Source organism: Myotis myotis, unplaced genomic scaffold (genome assembly GCF_014108235.1).
Source record: "Myotis myotis isolate mMyoMyo1 unplaced genomic scaffold, mMyoMyo1.p scaffold_m19_p_2, whole genome shotgun sequence".
In the NCBI taxonomy this organism is placed as follows: Eukaryota; Metazoa; Chordata; class Mammalia; order Chiroptera; family Vespertilionidae; genus Myotis; species Myotis myotis.
Genome location: NW_023416324.1, coordinates 45,060,101 through 45,080,864, shown reverse-complemented (window position 1 = coordinate 45,080,864; position 20,764 = coordinate 45,060,101). Strand labels below are relative to the sequence as shown.

General features: G+C 46.0%; 1 protein-coding gene across 2 annotated transcripts in view; it reads right to left on the bottom strand.

Annotated features, from left to right (window-relative positions):
- CACHD1 (cache domain containing 1) overlaps positions 1 to 16,697 on the bottom strand; it is a 221,965-nt gene extending 205,268 nt beyond the window's left edge. For both annotated transcript variants that reach the window (XM_036347577.1, XM_036347578.1), the window contains exon 1: positions 15,835 to 16,697. In XM_036347577.1, coding sequence (XP_036203470.1) covers positions 15,835 to 16,080 — 246 coding nt within the window. In that variant the 5' untranslated portion in view covers positions 16,081 to 16,697. The remainder of the gene's footprint in view (positions 1 to 15,834) is intronic.
- Positions 16,698 to 20,764: the final 4,067 nt, after the last annotated feature.

Below are 20,764 nucleotides of genomic sequence, written 5' to 3'. Positions count from 1 at the left end.
TTGATTCCCCGTCAAGGGCATGTACCTGGGTTTCAGTTCATCCCTGGCCCTGGGAGGCAACCAATCAATGTGTGTCTCTCTCACAGATCTCTCTCTCTCTCTCTCCATTCCACTCTCTCTAAAAATCAATGGAAAAAATATCCTTGGGTGAGAGGTCTGGAACCACTGCACTCATTATACAACAGGCAAGAGCAGCCTGAGAATTACCTAATATCGGGTGACAGAGCCTGGAGAGTAACAGAGAACAAGTGGAGCCAGGGCTCTGGTCAAACTGTGCCTGAAGCGCACGCACACTATCGGTAAGCCTTCCAGCTACTTAAGCCAACAAACTCTCTTTATCCTCTCAGGCAGTTTCAGTTGGCATGGGTTGTTACTTACAATTCAATATATCCACTGACAACAATGATGATGATGACAATGAGTCTACAACATACATATAACCGTGACTCTAACAACCACCCAGGGTTGAGACAGGTATGATTTTTCTACTTATAGAGTGAGAAAACTGAGGCTATGAAGAGGAAAACGGGGACTTGTCAAACTTACACTGCTAATAAGCTAAGATCTCGATTGCCTTTATTTGTCAATTGCTCAGCAGAGAATATCTGTAAATGTGAAGATTATCAATGTGTCTCATTTTCTATATAGAACAGTCTTATTCTCTTGAGTCTTTAATCTATTGCAATTATCCTACTAAATCATAGCCTTGGCCCAGTGAGCTTTTGTTGATGTACATCAAGCATGTCAAACTCGCGGCCTGCGGGCCGCATGCCTCATTTTTTTGGTCCATGTTAGCCTTTGAGTTTGACATGCTTGATGTACATCATTAAACAATACAATTTTATCAAATTTAAATGAAACTGCAAAGGTAAATGTGGTGCTACCACTCCATGAAGAATAAATGCCTTCATTACTTTCCCCACCTCCATTTTTGTCTCCCCCACCTCCACCCCCACCCATACCCCATACAACCAGGGTACCCAATAACCAGAGGGATATTTCTAAAGCAAAAGTCAATCACATCGCTCTTATGCCTAAAATCTTCCAATGGCTTCCCATTTCAGCCAGAATAAAATCCAAACTCTGCTCTTCCCAGGGATCCTATTCTCTCTCGTCTTCCTCCCTCCCACCCTCTTTCAGTGCCTTCTTTCAGCCCCTCACACACACCTCATCCCCCTCTCAAGCCCAGTGCATCCTACCCCTTCCCCCAGCTCTTCCCAAGCGACTTCAACACCATTCAGGCCTCAGCTCAGCTCAAACAGCAGACCAGCCCCCCAGGAGGCCTCCTTTGAAAACCCGCATTAACCTACCTTTATCTCCCTCAAAGAACTAAGCCAACGTTATCTTTAATTTTTGCATATTTAAATATCTACTCCCCCTCCTCACCCCCTTCTAGAATGAAGGCCCCTCAAAGGCAGGGACTCTGTTCCTTTATCTCTGTACCCTCCTCAGAGGAGGAGTTCAATCAGTGGTTACTAACAGATTGATTGCCTGAGTGACTTAATCTAAGAATCCACAGGCCACTTAAACCAGGACTTTTAAACAATGCTTTGTTTTGAGCTGAAACCAAGAACTGCAAAGTCCACGACTCCCTTTGAAAGATGTGTATCTGGATTACACTTTATTCTTTCTAATCCGGGGCATCACTATCCTTTAAGTAATAAAATCAACTTCCTTGTGAGAATAATGTCACCTCAATAAACGGAAAAGAGAAAACAGAAATGTTACAAAACTGAATGGTGGTGATCATTGTACAAGTCTACACACATAATAAAACCAGTAAATTGTTTTTAAAAATTAACAGTAAGAAAAGAACCCAATTTAAAAATGGGCAAAGGTGTTGGCATTTCACCAAAAAACCAGATCTATAGATTAATGGCAAACAGGCACTTGAAAAAATGCTCGGCACCATTATTCACTAGCACATGTCTATTAAAACCACCATGAGATATCACTTCACACAGGTACACTGGGTGACATTAAAATGACTGACCCAATCAAGTCCTGGCGAGGATATGGAGCCACCAGGACTCATTGCTGGAGGGAATACAAAATGATATAGCCCCTTTGGAAAACAGACTGGCAGTTTCTTACAAAGTTTAACATACTCTTTTTTTAAAAAAAAATATATTTTATTGATTTTTTACAGAGAGGAAAGGAGAGGCATAGAGAGTTAGAAACATCAATGAGAGAGAAATATCAATCAGCTGCCTCCTGCACACCCCCTACTGGGGATGTGCCCGCAACCAAGATACATGCCCTTGACCGGAATCGAGCCTGGGACCTTTCAGTCCGCAGGTCGAGGCTCTATCCACTGAGCCAAACTGGTTACGGCTAAAGTTTAACATACTCTTACCATATGACACAGTAATCCCAGCCCTAGAGATGGGAAAACATATGTTCCAACAAAAACTTGTACATGAATAAACATATAGGAATGTTTATAGATTTATAACCTCAAAAAATTCCAAATGTTTTTCAACTGGTGAATGGATAAACAAACTGTGGTACACCCACACCATGGAATTCTACTCAGCAACAGAAAGAAATGAACTGTTGATATACACAATGTAGCTGAATCTCAAATGCATGAGGCTAAATGTTAAAAAGCCAGACTCAAAATGCATACCATAATGCATCCATTTATACAGCAACCTGGCAAAGGTGAAATTACAAAGATGGAGTTCCAGGTGAGGGGCCGGAGGACTGACTGCAAAGAGAATTTGGGGGCCTGATGAAACTGCTATGTACCTTGACTGTGATAGTTACATGGCTGCATATTCACTAAAACTCATGGAGCTCTACACCAGAGAGTCCATTTCCAAACTCATCAGGATGGCTATTACAAAAATAAGAATAAAAAAATGTTGGCAAGAATGTGAAGAAATTATTCTTGTCCATTGCTGATAAGAATATAAAATGGTATAACCACTTTGGAAAACAGTATGACTGTTCCTCAAAAAATTACACATAGAATTATCACATGACATAGCAATTCCACTTCTGGGTAGAATGCAGGGACTCAAATATTTGTACTACCCACGTTTATAGTAGCGTTATTTATGGCAGCCAAAGGATGGAAGCAGCCCAAGTGTCCATCAGTGGACGAATGGACAAGCAAAATATGGTATATACATACATTGGAATATTATAGCCTAATTTTAAGCAAAGAAATAAAAAAGCTGACATTTTTAAAGGCTCTCCCTGGTACTCTAATAGTCCTTGTTTCCTTTATAACACTACTCAAAATCTGTAATTTACATTTCTATGATTATTTCTTTAATGTCTATTTCCTCTAGTAGGTGGTATACTCCATCAGAGTAGGGACCATGTCTCTCTTTTTTTTAACCACAAACTCAAATCCAAGATAGTACCTGGCATATAGTATGTGCTCGATAAATATCTGTCACGAAAATTAACCAATGAATTTAACCTCCAGGGCAAAGTAGCTCTAAGCACATAATTTGCAAGTATACACACATTTTTGCATTTTTTAATATTCTTAAATGTCCTCAATATACGTTCCCCCCCCCACTTTCTCTAACATGAAGAAATTAAACATCAGAAGCACCTAATATTCCGAGTCCTAATGTGCTTGATACACTTTCACTCATCAGAAACATTTAAATCTTCAGTAGCAAGTAATGGCTCAAGACAATTCACTCTAAGACTAAAGTAATGAAATTAACACATGAAACACAGTAAACTTTGTTATAATAACTATTGGAAAGTTACAAAGTCTACTGTTAAAAGACGAGCACACAATTTCTGTAGTCCAGACATTTCCGAGCCTTCACCATATACCAGAGACAGTGCTAAACGTACCAGGACTACAGATGAATACATCTGGGCTCTTTCTGGCAGGAGCTCATACCCTAATAACTCGCACCTGTACAAAGCTTTACTGTTTGCAACTCTTGCCCACATTTATTATCTGAATATACATGTATGCAAATAAAATGTTCCAGGCCTCCTTGCTGGTCACCCTGAATTTATGCTGACTCTAGGGATCTCGACCCCTAACAAATGAAATTGTTTCACAGTCAGCACAATCTATTCCCTCCCAAGACTACCACGGGGCAAATATCCCTGTTTCACAGAGGATCCAACCAACTCTGGATCCAACAGCCAAGACTGTCAAACACCTCCGTTCTCCCAGCTTTCTCCAAGTCTGCCCAGGGCAGCACCAGCCAGTGCCAGGTTCCCAGGGAGAGAGCAGCAGCAGCAGCAGCAAAGAGCCAAAAACTGGCTCTCCTGCCTTGGCCAGGGGCAGCTCTCACGCGGAGGACACGACCCAAGACACACAGCACCCACACTTCCGCACCCCGTGCCTCTGGGAGAGACCCTGGCTCTGGAGAAAGCCAATCAGTAAACATGGATGGAATTAGGACCAATGAGTCCAATATCCTGGCAGGGGCCAAAAATGTTCCATGAGGTTTCCTCTGAGTTAGCAAATGATTGAGGATGGACAAAAAAAACCAACAGGGCCCTAACCGGTTTGGCTCAGTGGATAGAGCATCGGCCTGCAGACTGAAATGTCCCAGGTTCGATTCCGATCAAGGGCATGTACCTTGGTTGCAGGCACATCCCCAGTAGGAGGTGTGCAGGAGGCAGCTGATCGATGTTTCTAACTCTCTATCTCTCTCCCTTCCTCTCTGTAAAAAATCAATAAAATATATATTTAAAAAAAATTTTTTTAAATAAAAAAATTTAAAAAAAGACCAACAGGTCTTTCTACATCTCTCATTTCCCAGAGATAAATGTGATGACCACAGTAAAACTTATATGAATATTTACAGAACACATATAGTCCACCAAGAAGGCCATAAAAGTATCCTCAAGCCATTTATAAATATTGTAACACACATCAGGGAGGTGATATATTTCAAAATTTCTTCTTCCAGTATCTCTTTGTGGTTAAACACAGCACAGTAATTCTCAAGGTTATATGGCTTCCCTGTGATTTCTTTTCCATATAGAACCCCCTCTTTATTTTCAAGTGACATGGAAATATGAACACTATTTTAAACTGGTTATTATTTTATCCACGGCGTCAGAGCAGACCGATGGATCTGTACTTCAGTGTATTTATGGATCATTAATTTCTAGCCCTTCTGCCTTTGAATTAAATTTTTTTAAAAAGAAAGTTGGCCATCATATACGAGTCTAGGTTTGTCTGGTTTCCTTAACATACGCCTTATCAGCTCTGCCACAGCCGAAGTGATTCCAAATTGCTTCATGACACACTTGGATTTCTTCCCCCTAATAATTCCTGCTTCCTGCCCATGACTGGCAGGCTTCTTCCACGAGGCAGTAACGTGGGACAGCTAATTATCTACCAATCCACCTTGCTATTCCGCACTTGGCAACTTTTATCTGCACAGGACAGCTGCACTCTCCCCGTTTGAAGTAAAATGTCAGTCTCTGCTAATGCAACAAGACTTACATCACTAATGATGGCTCCACACTTTGAAGAAACAACTCAAAGCCTAATTAAAAATTCAGAATCATTCTCACTGGCTCACCGATTTTCACTGCCCTTCCACCAGGGCCTCAGAGTAGCTTTTAAAATACTCCATGCAAAAATAACATTTAAGAAAATATCCAAGGGGAAATCCAGAAAAAAAGTGCTGCAGTCTTGGTCTTTGACAGAGTCTTTAAAATAACTATTAGGGTTGGCACAGAACCAATACGTTATCACATATAACAGATAAGAATTTACTCTACTGGCTTCTACCCTGCAATTACAATAAAGCACAGTCTTTCCAGGGAAACTATGGACCCAGCTACCTTCCAGTCGATCCACTCTGGTCTTTAGGTGTTGGAGCTTTTCTCAGTCATTAACTCAGAAGTTGTCTCACTACCTCAATCTGAACTAGAGGAAACTTCTTTTGAACTCAGAACAAAGAGGGAGGACAAGGTAAGAGTCCTTCCCATGACATGATGGCATTTTGTTTCATTATGGAGTCAAATAAACAACCCTTAATACTATTGCAATTTTTGAAGGAAAGGAGGAGGAAAGGAAGTGGAAGAGGAGGAGAAGGAAGAGAAAGAACAAACTTACTTCTTACTCCTAGTGACTATGAAAAGATATGCAGGTCCTGAAATTCAATTCCAAAATAGAACTTTGCCTGAAAATTACAGGTGAAATTTCCTTCTGTAGCTTTTACACACACACACACACACACACACACACACACATGTTCCTCACCTAAGTTTTTGTTTATTTTTTATTCTTTACCTTTTTAATAAAAAAAATTAATTTTGGTGGTACAGGTTCACAATTATAAATAGCTATTGACCATTTACATTTGCTCTTTTAAAAATCTGTAAAAACACTGCAATAAATCTCCGATTTTTTGTGTTCCTACAGTGGCTCACTGGCTTTTAGGTATTTAAATAACAACTTAACTTTGAGAAAAAAAAAAACCAGTCAGCTGACAAATTAGACTATCAGCTTTAAGTTCTCAGCCATAAAATAACTAAGCCAAACTTTTTTTTTTAAATATATTTTATTGATTTTTTACAGAGAGGAAGGGAGAGAGATAGACAGTTAGAAACATCGATCAGCTGCCTCCTGCACACACACACACACACCCCCCCTCCCCCCCGGGGATGTGCCTGCAACCCAGGTACATGCCCTTGACCGGAATCAAACCCGGGACCTTCAAGTCCGCAAGCCGACTCTCTATCCACTGAGCCAAACCGGTTTCGACCCAAACTTTTTTTTTTCAAGAGAGGAATGCAAAGGCTCTTAATTAAGTCAAGGTTGCTTCCACTTTAAGGGAATCTTGTCTTGGAAAAATGGAGCTCCCAAAAGATACTATAGTATTGTTTTTTTTTGTTAAATATGTTTTTATTGATTTCAGAGAAGGGAGAGGGAGAGAGATATAGAAACATCAATGGTGAGAGAGAATCATTGGTCGACTGCCTCCTGCACACCCACTACTGGGGATCGAGCCTGCAACCCAGGCATGTGCCCTGACTCAGTGCCCAGTGATCTCCTGGTTCATGGGTTGATGCTCAACCACTGATCACACCAGTCAGGCAGAATAGCACAGTATTGTGAAAGGGCTCAAGAAGCAAGAGCCCTAAGACTAACACTTGAGTTCTAAGTCTACCACTTACTACTGGTGTGTCTCAGAGAGCCACTCTCCCACAGGGTCTGTTTCTCATCTGTAAAATGCGGGAGGTAGATTTGACTTTCTTTCTGGTCCTTCCCCGTTCCCAGCCACCCAGTGATCTGTGGGCCTGGGAGGTCAAGGAGACAAGGCCTGCTGAGCCTGGATTCGTACAGCCCGTCAGGGAGACCACAAGACCACAGTGGGAAGCAGACTAGCCAGTCTGCGAACCAGAGCAGGAAGACCACAAAGGCCTTCCTTGAAATGAACTCGGGGAGGCAGAGCCTCGATATGGTGCAGGCTCTGTCTGCTGGTGGCTGGATCCTAAATCGCTTCGTGTGAGTTATAGGTACCAGGCTTTCTCCAGATGTCCAGGTCCTCTCTCCCAGAGCACATCTCCAAATACAAGAGACTCGGGCACAAGCAGCAGCCAGTTCCCAACTCAAACACTGGTGAGCTACTGCCAGCCATGGGCATGCAAAGAACGAGAAATAGGGTACTGGCCACATTGTTTGAGCCCTAATCTGGCCCTGCCCCCCAAATCTACCGCATCGTTCGGTTACATAAGGCAGTAGGTTCCTTTCTTATTCAAGTCAATATAAATGGGGTGTTCCGTTACCTGCCATATAAGTCGCAACTGACAGGTAAGACCCAAGGATCTCAGGATGCGTGACCTCTGTCACCTTCTCTGACCTGTTCGCACCCATTCTTCCCTGTAGCTCTTTAACCTCCAAACCTGAATGCCACCTTTCCATTCCTCGGAGGTGCCATTACCAAGGAGACTTGTGGGAACTCCATTCTTTGACTAACCAACTCCTATTCTTTCCACTTTTTCCAGGAGGACTCCCAGAATCCCACCCCATTCCACCAAAAGGTTCACATACTTTCTCTAAGCATCCAGAACCTCATAACCTTCATTGTGTCAGAAATGAACCTGGCACCAAGTAAACATCCAACAACTATTTCTTTTAAGTAATTATGATGATGGGCAGCCCACCTCCCAAAGCAACCCAATTGAGAACTCTTCTATCAGAATGTCTTCCTTTCTATTACACAGAAACTTGCTTCCCCATAACCTCTACACACAAGCACCAATGTCACCTCCTGGAACCCAGTGAATCATTCCAATCCAGTCACGGTGAACAGTGGCCTCTGGCCTGCAGACATGTTTGGTTTGACTCACACAGTTTATTGTTTGTTTGCTTTTTAAAATCTGAATTAGTAGCCAATTCAAGAGATTCCGTCTTAAAGACTAGATATCCAGCTTCTCGTGAAAAAACAAAACAAAAACAGAGTCATGTGGCAACAGTGGACCCACAATGCCAATGGCAGTAATTGCAGGAGCTGAGCAGCACCTGCTTCCCTGGCACGTGCCCTCCAGTTTACAACAGCAAACACCAGTCTTTACTGGCCGACACCTGGCCCACATCACTCATGTGTCTTACTGACCCCTTATCGATGTTGGATTCAGCGACTCTGCTGTAATCTAGATCCCATATTTTAGAATTTCCTTCTCTACTGTCTTGACCTATCCAGTGGTTCTCAACCTTCTGGCCCTTTAAATACAGTTCCTCATGTTGTGACCCAACCATAAAATTATTTTCGTTGCTACTTCATAACTGTAATGTTACTACTGTTATGAATCGTAATGTAAACATATGATATGCAGGATGGTCTTAGGAGACCCCTGTGAAAGGGTCATTCGACCACCAAAGGGGTCTCGACCCACAGATTGAGAACCGCTGACTATGCAAACTGGCTTAGCCTCCCTGATAAGGCCTGAGCTCTCAGAGGAGAGGTGGATGTCCTATACGTCTCCTGCCCTCTCCCAGCCCCCAATTCTGCAAAATGAGGGGCCCAGTGAATATTTGCTGACTGACTGCTTATTAGACACATATGCATCTAGTCCAGCTTTTCCTTGTCAACCCTCCCCTCTCCCCACCTACAGCTTACCTTGTCTTGTCCCTTTTCACTCCTCCCTCCTCTGGGAGGGGGAGGGAACAGGAGTAATAAGCCATGCTTCACACTGCATGGCACTAAGAAAACATGGAACCTCACAGCCTTGTGGGGAAGCCCAGCCTGAAAACCAAGGCCAGACGCATGTATGAGGGAGGAAGAAAGGATCCCAGAGGAGCTCCCCGAAAGAAGGTTGGGAATTACATCTGGAAGGCTGAGGAGGTTGCCGGGCAAAAACACTAGCTGTCTATAAAGGGCTAGACATATCATCGCAAAAAAACTGTAAGGATGCACCCTCCAAAATATTTGTATTTATTTGTGGACTACAAATTCTTCATGCTGATATACCAATACTATGTATACTGTAAAACATTTAGAAATATATAAACTAAAGAAGGATGCAATAAAAAATTTTATGGATGAAATGATGTGCTATCTGGAATTTACTTCAAAATAATCAGGGGAGAGGGAAAGAATGGGGGTTGGCAGAGATGAAACCAACCTGACCACAAGTTAATAACGGTTGAAGCTGGATAAGATAGAGGGGAATTTTAATGCTATTCTCTTTACTTTGGTGTATTGTTTTTCAAATCTTTGACATACAAAACTTTAAAAGTAAATAAATAACTATGATTAACAGGCCTAATATTTTCTTCACAAACCCCAAGGGATGGTTTTGCACCACATCCCTGAGGTCTGTGAGCCACACTTTGCTAACCCCTGGGACAGAGGACTGACCACGTTGAAATATGCGGGTTCTAATGACTAGAGTTCAGTTTCATTCAGGCCTGGGGGCTACATGTTTGTTGCCTGCCAGGTTCTGTGCCCTGGCACTACACAGACTGTCCCATATGAATGTCTGCTTACTGACTGTTCCTATGTTAGACCTTGTGCTAGACCAGCCGTGGGCAAACTACGGCCCGCGGGCCGGATCCGGCCCATTTGAAATGAATAAAACTAAAAAAAAAAAAAAGACCGTACCCTTTTATGTAATGATGTTTACTTTGAACTTATATTAGTTCACACAAACACTCCATCCATGCTTTTGTTCTGGCCCTTCGGTCCAGTTTAAGAACCCATTGTGGCCCTTGAGTCAAAAAGTTTGCCCACCCCTGTGCTAGACACTTTTTAAATATATTTCTCCCCATTAACCAAATGAAGCATGAAGACACTGCTAAAGTTCAGGGCAATTTAGTAACGTGCTGGAAATTAGGCAGTTAAAGATGAACCGACTCAAAGCTGTTGTTCCTGAATGTCAACTGTAACTGAAAAATAAGAACTTATTTTTTAAACTGTTGCCCCTTCAATATTTTGGATTTCAACACGTTTTTACGCCGGGTCCAAACAGATGCAAAAGTAAACCCCACTGCACATAATCCCAAAATTCCAGAGTTCTGCAAGGTTCCTGTCTGCTCATCCACTTTAAGCTCAAGGAAGGAACTCCTCAAGCAGCAACCAGAAATAGCACCAAGTTATAAAGTGTGAAGCCACCTCCTTCCCCTCCCCCGCACCCCTCCAGACTCAAGTATGATTGGCAGGAAAAGCATAAGCACAGGCGAGGATGCCAGCTCTAAGACAGGTATTAGTGGAGAGGAAGGGAAGGAAGTCCTAGCACAACAGGGATACTCCGTCAGAAGTCATTCCACATGCTTTTCCTTGGGCTCATGCTTACCAAGTTCAACTCAGTCACCCATCAATCGTCAACGTTCTTCTACTCCAAATATTCAATTTCAGGAGAGAACAAGTCAGCAGGTTTTCCACTAGGGCTTATACTGTACACAAGGCATAGACAGAATCAAACCATATTATTTGCAAATACGGTTGATTTCTCACTCCTAAAACATTCTATATTGCCTAAGTAAACATTCAAAGCATCCAAAACATGACATTCCTGGTATAATGGACATTATTTTAGGGAGAATACAAACCTTACCTAATATCACTGTCTATCAGCATGCAGTTACAGGAAAGGCATCAAGATATGTATGTCCAGTAACCACAGAAGCTCCAGGGGTGATGGCCAAAGAAACAAGACATGGGATCACATGAAGACATATAAGAGTTACAGCCACCCCCTATTCAGGCATTTAAAGATATGCCAACTACCTTGTCCAGGGCCATCAAAGGGGATTAGAAATGCCTGATGAATTACTGATTTGGATACCCTTCATGGTTGAAGCTGCTGCTGCTTTCAGGATTGGCCTGTGTATGCAGACAGTTCACTGAAAGACCTATAGAGGAATAGCCACCTTCTGCGACCTCACCAGATGGGCTTGGACAGCCCTCTTCTGTACTCCCATAATGCCCTGTTCCTCTCTCCACCATGGCTCTAACCCACTGCATTCTAAAACCTCTCTGCCTCTCACTAAACTCCGGTATCATAACACCTGCTTTTGTATGTCTCCATCATCAGTTGAGAGCTAAGGGCACGGACCAGGCCTTATTCACCTTACTTCTCCAGCTGAGTCTAACCCAAGGTCCCTCGTAGAGCAGAAGCCCCCCTTCCCCTCGCCCCAAAGTTTGCTGAACATTTGTTACAGAAATGAACAATGCACTTAAGAAATGCTGTTCAACTGCATACAAAGGAGGCCACCTTTTCACTTTCAGCTGCAGCCACTATGTACAGTGCTCTGTATTTTCAGTGAACATCACACCCCAGTTGAGCCCTTCAGTTTCTGAAATCACATCTGTCCTGGCTGCTGCTCTTTCTGCAACTGGAGTGGAAGCTCTAGTTTGTGCTTCTGGTATTTCTTCTGCCTCTACTAGTGGGACCTCCCACCACCCCCACCACCACCCCCTTCCAGGCCACATACAGCAGCTGTCTGACCAACCTGCTGGTGTGCCTGCCAAGTTCACAGTGACCCTGCCCAGCCCAGCAGAGCTGTGTTAGAGCTAACATCAAGGCGGGCACACTGGCTGTGTGCCAGGCCCTCGCTGTTAGGAAGCCTGTATTGTCATATAATGTTAAATGGGCCTTATAAGTGCCTGGTGAAATGGTTCCCAGAGCCAGACATGCCTCCTAACAAGCAGGCATTGTTGCTGAACTGTTTTACCTGTGCAATCTTACCTCCTCCTCCAGATTATAAATGTGCGGGGCTGTGCTGGAATACCTCCTTGTAAATCTGCTAAACACCTAGCATAGTGCTCTGTGTGCAGTAAGCTTTCAATGAATATTTCTCCATTTAAGAACAACCACACCCATCAACAGTTCCCAGCCCCAGCCTCCCATGAACAGGTGCCTTCACATGCACTCTTCCCATTAGGTCCACAGAGAAAATCTCTGGGAAGAATCACCATTCCCAAATTTGCAGAAGAAGATCATCCCACTTGCAAGGGGCGATGCTGGAACCCAAGGTAGAGTTCTTTCCCCTCCACGATGCTGCTTGATAAAAACTTGTTGCATGAGTGAATAGGCAGAAGCAAGTCTCCCTGGACACAGCCACTCTCTGCTCCCCAGATCACAACGAAGATGGTTTCACTCACCCAGACCCCTGAGGAAACGATGATTAGGTTTTTGAGTTTTACCCATGATGTATGATGCCTGCTGCCAGGGGGTCAGTATTCAGTGACAGCTTTCCTAGGGCACTGGCAAAATTGGGTGGTACAAATCATGTCAAGATTTTTAAAATATTTTCACCATTACTAAAAAGGAACAACAACAACAAAACAAGAACAGGCAGCCTCCAGGAAAAAAAACCTTTCCAAGAAAATCTTTTAAGATGGACCGCTTTTCAAACTGTCTTCTCTACCAGCAAGCGTATGAACTTGTCATGGGAAACTACAGCGCCGAAAGAAGGCCTGGTTTTTGTTTTTGTAAAATTACCCCTTGCAACCTCCTGTGAGCAGTGTATGTGCTGCCATTCGAAATGTGCAAGCAGGCCTCGCTTCAGGACTGACTTTGCCATTTCTCAAAACTAAAAAAAATAAAAAGTCTTTGGAGAATTTCAGCCTCAACAGGAGCAATTTAAAAGTCTGAACGTAGGCTTTTTACATATATACTTTGACGTTTCTCATCAAGTAAGATGCTGTCCAGAAAGGTCTGCACTGAGCTGGAAATGCCAAGGTCAAATGAAAGGAGTCAATCCCTTCATCACAGGAGGGCATATTTTTCTTTCCTACAAAGAGACACAAGCTTTCCCCAGCCCTCTCACAGGGAAGTCTGCCCAGCTCACCTTAATGGCCACATGAGGCTTCCTACCTCGAACAACAGATTAGCTCTGCAGCTATAAAATTCAGCATTCCACAGGGAGGGCTATATAATCTGCACTTTAGGTCACTAACCCCACAAAATTTCAGTCCCAGGGAACAAATTCCAGAGGATTACAGAGGGACATGTGAGGCTCACAATCTTTGTTCTATTGGTCAAAAACCTAACCTGCCTTAGATTTTATTTTATAAGTACCCCTCACCCCCACCCACCCCCAAAAAAGCTGGCAGTCTAACAAAATTAAAAAGAGACTCTCCCCAATTCTCCCAGATAGAGGCAAGTGGCAGATCAAGGTATAGCTCAAGAAGAGGAATTTAAATATTAAATACAGTATGTGCTTCTCCTTTCAAAAAAAGGAGAGAAGCCACTTCACATTTTGCCAGACAAAACCCTGTCCCCAGGAGGCCAGTTTCCACAATGAGGTTGCAAAGGTGTTAGAAAGAGGCCAGTTGGGAGGAGATAAAGGGCCATTTGGGCACAAACCCCCCACTGATCGGGGCTTTTTTCTAAAGTGTCTCCTTTTCAACAGAGAAGCCTTTTAAAACTACATTTGCTTTGGATCCCTACCTAAATGACAATGTGTTAGGATCCGATTTCACCTTTTGTCAAGGATCGGGTGAGAAACACTAAAACTGCTGTCAGCATCTTAGAGAAAGCAAGCCCTTCGCTTATATGGGGAAGGGGGTAAAAAAAAATCCTAGGGTTCCCTTGTCCAGCCCCAGTTATGGGCTGAAGGGGACAAATGCCTACTGATCTTACAAGCACAGTCCAACACAGCAACATAGGAAATGTCCTTTATTAAAAGAGGTGCCTCTATGCAAAAATGCAATTGTTTGTGCTCTAAATTGAAACACTCACCAGTGTTCTTACTAACATTTTAGTTCTATTTCCTCTCACAGCGGCTTCATCCTAAGAACTCTCAACAATCATCAGAGATCACAAAATGTCTATGGAAGAAAATTACAGCTAGATCTGAAGTTGAAAGTTCTGCATAGAAAAGGACAGTTAAGTGGGGTAACTTAAAAAAGCTTGTCTGTTACTATGCAAATGAAGAACCCGACACTATGGCCCTTCAGGGCTGCTATCTACGAAGAAAGACTGTACAGAATTCTCATTCAAGCTAACCAACCACTCTTCAACCTCACCTCACTGTTAAAAAAAATAATAGTAATTCTAATTGTCTTCCACTTTAGTGTAAAAGGACTGCAGAACTTGCTTTAGGAAAACTGCATCATCCTGGGAGGAGACTGGGGAGGTCGCAGGGAAGAGGGTTTAAAAAAAAGGGGGGGGGGGCGTCAGAAACCTGAATCCTACCAAAGCGACACAAAACCCCGCCTAAGTGACTCAAAACACCTCTCCCTCCTGGTGGAAGGTGGACTGGTGGTCACTGTAAAATCGAGCTCTGAAACCTATTCCAAGAACACATTCCTGGAAACTTCGTTCTTTCGAAGACCACATGCATCACCATTGTTGCTGTTAGAAGGCATAAGAGGTTGTTTTCCTGAAGAACATTACAGCAAAGGTTTCAGACTCTCCATGTCATCTCAACCTCTCCTCATCGAGGGGGCCTTATCAGCCAAGTGCGGGTTAAAATAACGGCGGGACAGACTCTCCAGGTGGTGGCTGTGCAGCAATGTTTACTAAGTGCTGTGTTGCTGGTTATTAGTAACATCGTCAGGATTCCCTATTAGACACGCTCATTCTTTTGGAAGCCCCCTCCCCGTCCTGGGGAGGAACCGCACTGTAAACAAACGGGAAACATAGGAACCCCATTCACTGTGTTCCCACTCCCCACCCCCAAAAGGCAGGTACAAAACAAAACAAAGCTCGTACAGCGGACAGCACGCAACGGACAATAGCAATAACAACAAAAGTCTCCCCCACAGGACAAGAGTCGGGAATCCACCAGGAATCTACCAAGCCAGCCCCTCCCCCAGGGCACCCGGCAGGGACAGGGAGCTCGGAGTCCGCTCAGAGCCTCTCTCGGCAGGGACCCAGGTGGACCGGGAGCAGCTGCGGGTGCCTCCCCTCCCGGCGCCCCTGAATGCGCGCGGTAGGGGTGGACACGAGGAGGTGGTCCAGGGGTAGACTGGGGGCCTCGGAAACCATCCGAGCCAGGCGGGGCCGGCTGCCCCGGGATGGGTACACAAAGAGGGAAGGGAAGTTTGCAGGGGCGGCGGGGTAAAAACCAGACTGCGGAGGAGAATCGTGCACATTAGGGAAGAAGGTGCGAGGGAACCGGAGAATCCTTGCGAAGATAAAAGAGCTGGGTGGGAGGGAAAGGGGGTCCCGTGCAAAGAGCAGGGGCTTCTGCAGAGGAAAAGGGGAGGAGTACCTGGTGCAAGGAAGAGTGGGTGTGCATATGGGCTTGGGGAGCGGGGGGAGCCCTGTGCAGAGAATAGAGGTAGCCGGGGGAAAGGGGAAGGGGGAGGGGGCTGTGCGTGCCAGAGAGGTCGGTGCACGGTCAAGGGGACCTGCACTGGGGAAGGGGCTCTGCGCAGGAGAGGAAGAATGCCTGGCAAGTTTGGGGGCGCCATGGGGGCCTCTTACCTGCATGGTGACGACCCCCAGCTCCTCTGCCGCTAGCCTCCGCATCTGGCTCGCCAGCACTTGCGCCTCGTCCAGGATGGAGAAGTCGGCGTGGGCCACCGCGCCCAGCAGCCAGCACGCCACCAGGCAGAACAGCCAGAGGGACGGCCGCAGCGCTCCCGCCCCGGCCCGGCCGGGCAAGCCCCGGCAGCCGCGGGCCAGGGCGGCCGCCCCCGCCCGATCCTCTTCCTCCGGCTCGCGGGCCATGCTGCCTCCCCCCACTCCCCGCCGCAGGGCTCCGGGAAGCAGGGAGAGAGAGCCACGGGAGGTGCGCCCAGGGCCCGCTCGGCGCACCCCGCAAAACTTTCTTCCCCGGGTCCAGACGCCTCTGCGCGCGCCGCGGCGGCTTCCAAACTTAGGGGGCGCCCGGCTACAGCGCGGGAGCGCGGGCGGCCACCATCGCCAGCTCCGGCGGCGGGCGGGAGAGGAAGCGGCCCCCCAGCGGGTCCCCGGGACACTGGAGCAGCCCCCGCGACGCTGTGGCGTCGGGAAGAGCGGCGGCGCCTGCCCCCGGGGGCGCGGGCCGAGCAGCCGCGGGGCTGACAGCCGGGGCGCAAGCCGGGAGCCGCCGAGCTTTCGCTTCCCGGAGTCCGGGCGCAGGCAGGCGGCGGCGGCGAGGGCGGCCGGCAGCACCCAGAGGAGGCGGAGCGGCAATCGGGCTGCTGGGCCAGGGCAGCCACCCGAGCGAGAAGGGAGAGGGGAAGGTTTGAGAGAGGAAAAAAAAAGAACAGAAAGAAAGAAAGCGGTGGGGAAAGGGAGGTGTCTGGTGCCACCACGCTGCGCTCCGGCTCCGCGCACTTCCCGGCTCTGCCGCCACCGAGACTGCGGTGATTTATGGAAGGAGCAAGAGAGGCGGGGAAATTCCCCCAGTCGCCCCTCCTCTCTTTCCCTCACTCCCGCCCCAGAACTGGGCCCCCGGAGACGCCAGAGGCAGGAGAAAAGGCTCTCTTCCCGGGTACCAGCCCTGCCAGGGCTGGGTCACTTGGACCCTGGCACTGCGACCCACCCCAGCTCTCCCCGCCTCTGCCAACGCGAGGGACTCCAGGATCCCACCCGTTCAAGGTTTCCCCCCTCCCCAAATCCCTTTAAGTTCCAGGACCCTGGCCTTCTGCCCGGCAGAGCTTTGGGAAGGGGGGGGGGGGGGGGGGGACTGCCCTGTATGCGTCCTCTGCTTTTCTTCGATGTTAATAACAATAGCTAGCACTGGTTGCATCAACAGATTTCTTTTTTTAAAATCAGCTACTTTGTGCCCTGCAATGTGCTCTGGGGCTTGTAACATTATCCTTTAATCCCCACCACATCCCTATGAGGTACATATCTTTATCCCAAATTTTTAGGTAACAAAGACTGAGGCTTAGAGAGGTGGGATCAATTGCCAGAAGATCACCCAGGGGATAAGAGGCAGAGCCAGAATTGAAGCACAAGCCTGACTCCTAGGCTCTGGCTCTTATAGATGACAACGTTCTTTCAGTCTCTCTTTGAAAATGAACCATCTGATCCCATCAAAAGCAAAAACAAAACAAAAAACACCAACAACACTGCTGAACCTGAACCGGAGCTTGCCCCACACATCTATCTATTTCTCTGGAGCATGAGAGGCAAGAAAGGTTAACCTTCCTATCCCCGCCCCTACCCCCCACCCCCACCCCCCCACCCCCCCCCAGGTCTGGCTGAGCCTCTCTGGGGGTTATTAAAGCTGCCATTCTTCCTTCCTTCCAGACGTCGTGAGATTGCTGCTTGTGGGTTCCTAGAACACAGAGCCATGACCAGGAAGATCAGGGCGACCTGGACGGGTGGTAGCAGGACTAGAACCTGGAGGTAGTGCTCTCTTCTCTTTACAGCAAAACCTTTACTGCTTTACTTCTTTGACTAGATCGTCTTACAAACACAGCTCCTGCGAGCCTTCCCTGGTCCACCGTACCTGGTTGATTGTGTCTGTCATCTGAATTCCCAAATCAGTGCTGCCTGAGCTATATACTCTGTTTTCACTTTGTGGCACTCTCCACTCTGTGCCCCCTTGAGAGAGGCAAAGCAGACTCTTGCACAAGATCACTTTATATCTGCCATGTTTGCTGTACACAATTCACACATATCAGAACTAAGGTGAGCCTGCTTGGGGCAGGCACCAATCCGTCGCTCCACCATCCACACTTAGTTCAGGACCAAGCCCAAAGTAGGTGCTGTACCAGTAAAAGTGATTCTTGAATTAATAATAGGATAAAAAAATCTATATGTTGCCTTCTGTCCCCAGAGTTGAATTGACATTTGGTAGAGAGATGATCCTGTAACTTCTGCTTTTTATTGTCATGCCATTTCGCATGATTGTGAATCTATCCGTGAAGCAAAAAAGATTAGCCAGATGGTAAGTGGAAGAGAAACAAAACAAAAATAATCATGGCATCCAGCACTATTAATTTTTTGTATTGGAGTCTTCAAGGTCATTGTCGCCAAAGTTGTCACACGTTGCTAGGCTATCCTTCTGAAACTCCTTCTTTGGCTTCTCCTTTTTTGACAATATTTTTGTATACCGCTATGAGGGGACCCGTTTTGGAAGGACTTTAACTCTATGTTCCTTTTTTTCACCCTCGGGTTATTCTTGAGAACTCTCGGTGCACCATGCCTTCAATTATCACCAAGACATCAGACTTTTTGCAAACTTCTAAACAAAGCTCAGTCTCCCCTTGGAGCTAGAATGAACCGATGAGTCCTACTATTTACCGACTTCTCTACTAGATATACCTGAACTAAAACTCATTCCTGTTTTTTCCTACTCTCCACCTAAATCTGTATGTGACTGCATACGCAAGGTGGATGTCATCCTTTTTCCAGCCTGGTGCCTCACTCCCTACACACACTACCTGCTGCCTCTCATATCCATCCCCGTTCTCCATCTGTGTCCCTTCGCCTGGCCTCAGCGCCTCATTGCAATTCACCTGTGGTTGTGACCACTGTCTCCTCTCAGGACTCCATGCAGTTCATCTCACCCCCAACATTCTATTCTCCACACTGAAACCAAAATCACCTTCCTTAAAGTGAAATCTGAACCTGTCTCTCACTAACCTAAACATTTCTGATGCCCCATCTCAGAGACATTAACTTACAATAAACAAGGCTCTCTGTGCGCTGGCTTATCTGTCTTTCTGGCCTTATTGAAGCTACTCTGCTCCCAAATCCTCACCAGCCCCCAGAAAACACCTTTGCCCTCCCTTTCTCTTCACCTGGTAGGTCCCTACTGAGCGGGGAGTCACCTCCGGGAAGCCTTCTCTGGCACTGTCCCCCTAGTATTTATTGCCCCTCCTCAGGTGCTCCAAGCTCTTGGTTCCTCTCTCTGCAGTATTGTCCCGCAGCAATTAATAAGCAGTATTGTGATTATTTGAAAGTCTTGTTCTCTCCTCCCTAATCCTTCTCATTAAGTTCCTTGACCACAGGTAGCCTTAGGGCACACCTACTGCACTGCAAATCCTGTGCTTCATCTCAAGTCAGCCAGAGCAGAACCTCTGGAGGTGGGCTAGGTCCCAGGTGTGTATGTCACAGACCCCACCACCCAGATGAGTCTTATGAACCATGTTAGACTGCAAACAAGCTCCCCAGATGGTTACTCATTCATCTGGGATCTCTAGCATTTTCGTCCAGTGCCTACACCCAATAGATTCTCAATACCCAGAAAGGGCTCTGTGATATTTATGTTGTCAGTGGGGAAAAGTTTCAGAGAAATAAAGTCATTAGCCCAAAGTAACGCAACTTTTAGTTGGTGGCGCCAGTGTAGAAACCCAGGTCTTCAAATGGCAAGCTCTGAGCTACGCGTCTGGTGTTAGAAAAAAAAATGTTTACACACATAACATATACTGGTACATGATAGACCAATAAAAGATTGTTGCCTAATAAACTGCCAGCCTTAATGTCCCCAGCCCACATAAGTGAAATTGCCCCACCATCAACCTCTGCTCAGTATTAGTTGAGTGTGTCCCAGAGGGGTAGCTTGGACCAGGGTGGGCATGTGGCATGAAAGTAAGCCAATCTATAGCACCCATGGCATGGCCAACAGATCAGCTGTTGAAGCAAATTTTCATTCTCAAAAATTTTACTTTAGGAAACACTAAGGGGAAAAGGCAGTTAGAAGTGGTCATTGCAACCAGAAGACATAAGAAGGAGTCATAGGGGCCATGAGTCTCTCTGCCGATCGGAGAAAGTGCAGCACATAGAACCTGTGACCAGTGAGAGGTCACCACCAAGACTCAGAGCTAATTTTCCCATTCCAACTCCAGTCCACATGTTCTACTACTAACAGACTCCGTTTTTCTCTCTTGTCTTGATGTAACTCTCAGGACTAAGTTCAATCACAAGCTCTATACAGCGAGGACACTACAGACTGTGTAACTATTTAAACTACAAAATAATGAAAGGACTAGTTAAGTGGGTCCCAACTGTGCCTAGAAGACAGTAGACCACCATGAAAATTATCTCGTGGTCTTCTTGCTTGTGACTGAGCTGGACACCTGTTCGCTAGTTGTTTCCTTTCCATAAGCCCAGCACTTAACATGCAGCCTTGTCCTTGTCCATTCGTAATTCCTTTTTCTCCATCTTAATGTTTTTCAAAGTGTGGTCTACAATCACCTATGGCAGAATCACCTGTCCGGGACCCTGTCTGCTTTATTCACTGCCACAGAATCTAGCACAATTCCAGACCAGAGTAGAAACCCAAAAGAGTGTTAGACCAAACAACTGAGAAAAGGGTGATCCTTGAAGCATTCGTTCTGTGCAAAGAGGAGCACAAGCAATTTTATTCTGTGACTGCTAAAGAAGAACAGACCAAGATGCCTCATCAAATTGGCAGCTCTTCCATATTTTTTTTGTGGGGGGGGTGTCGGGGGGTATAAATCCACTTAAGTGA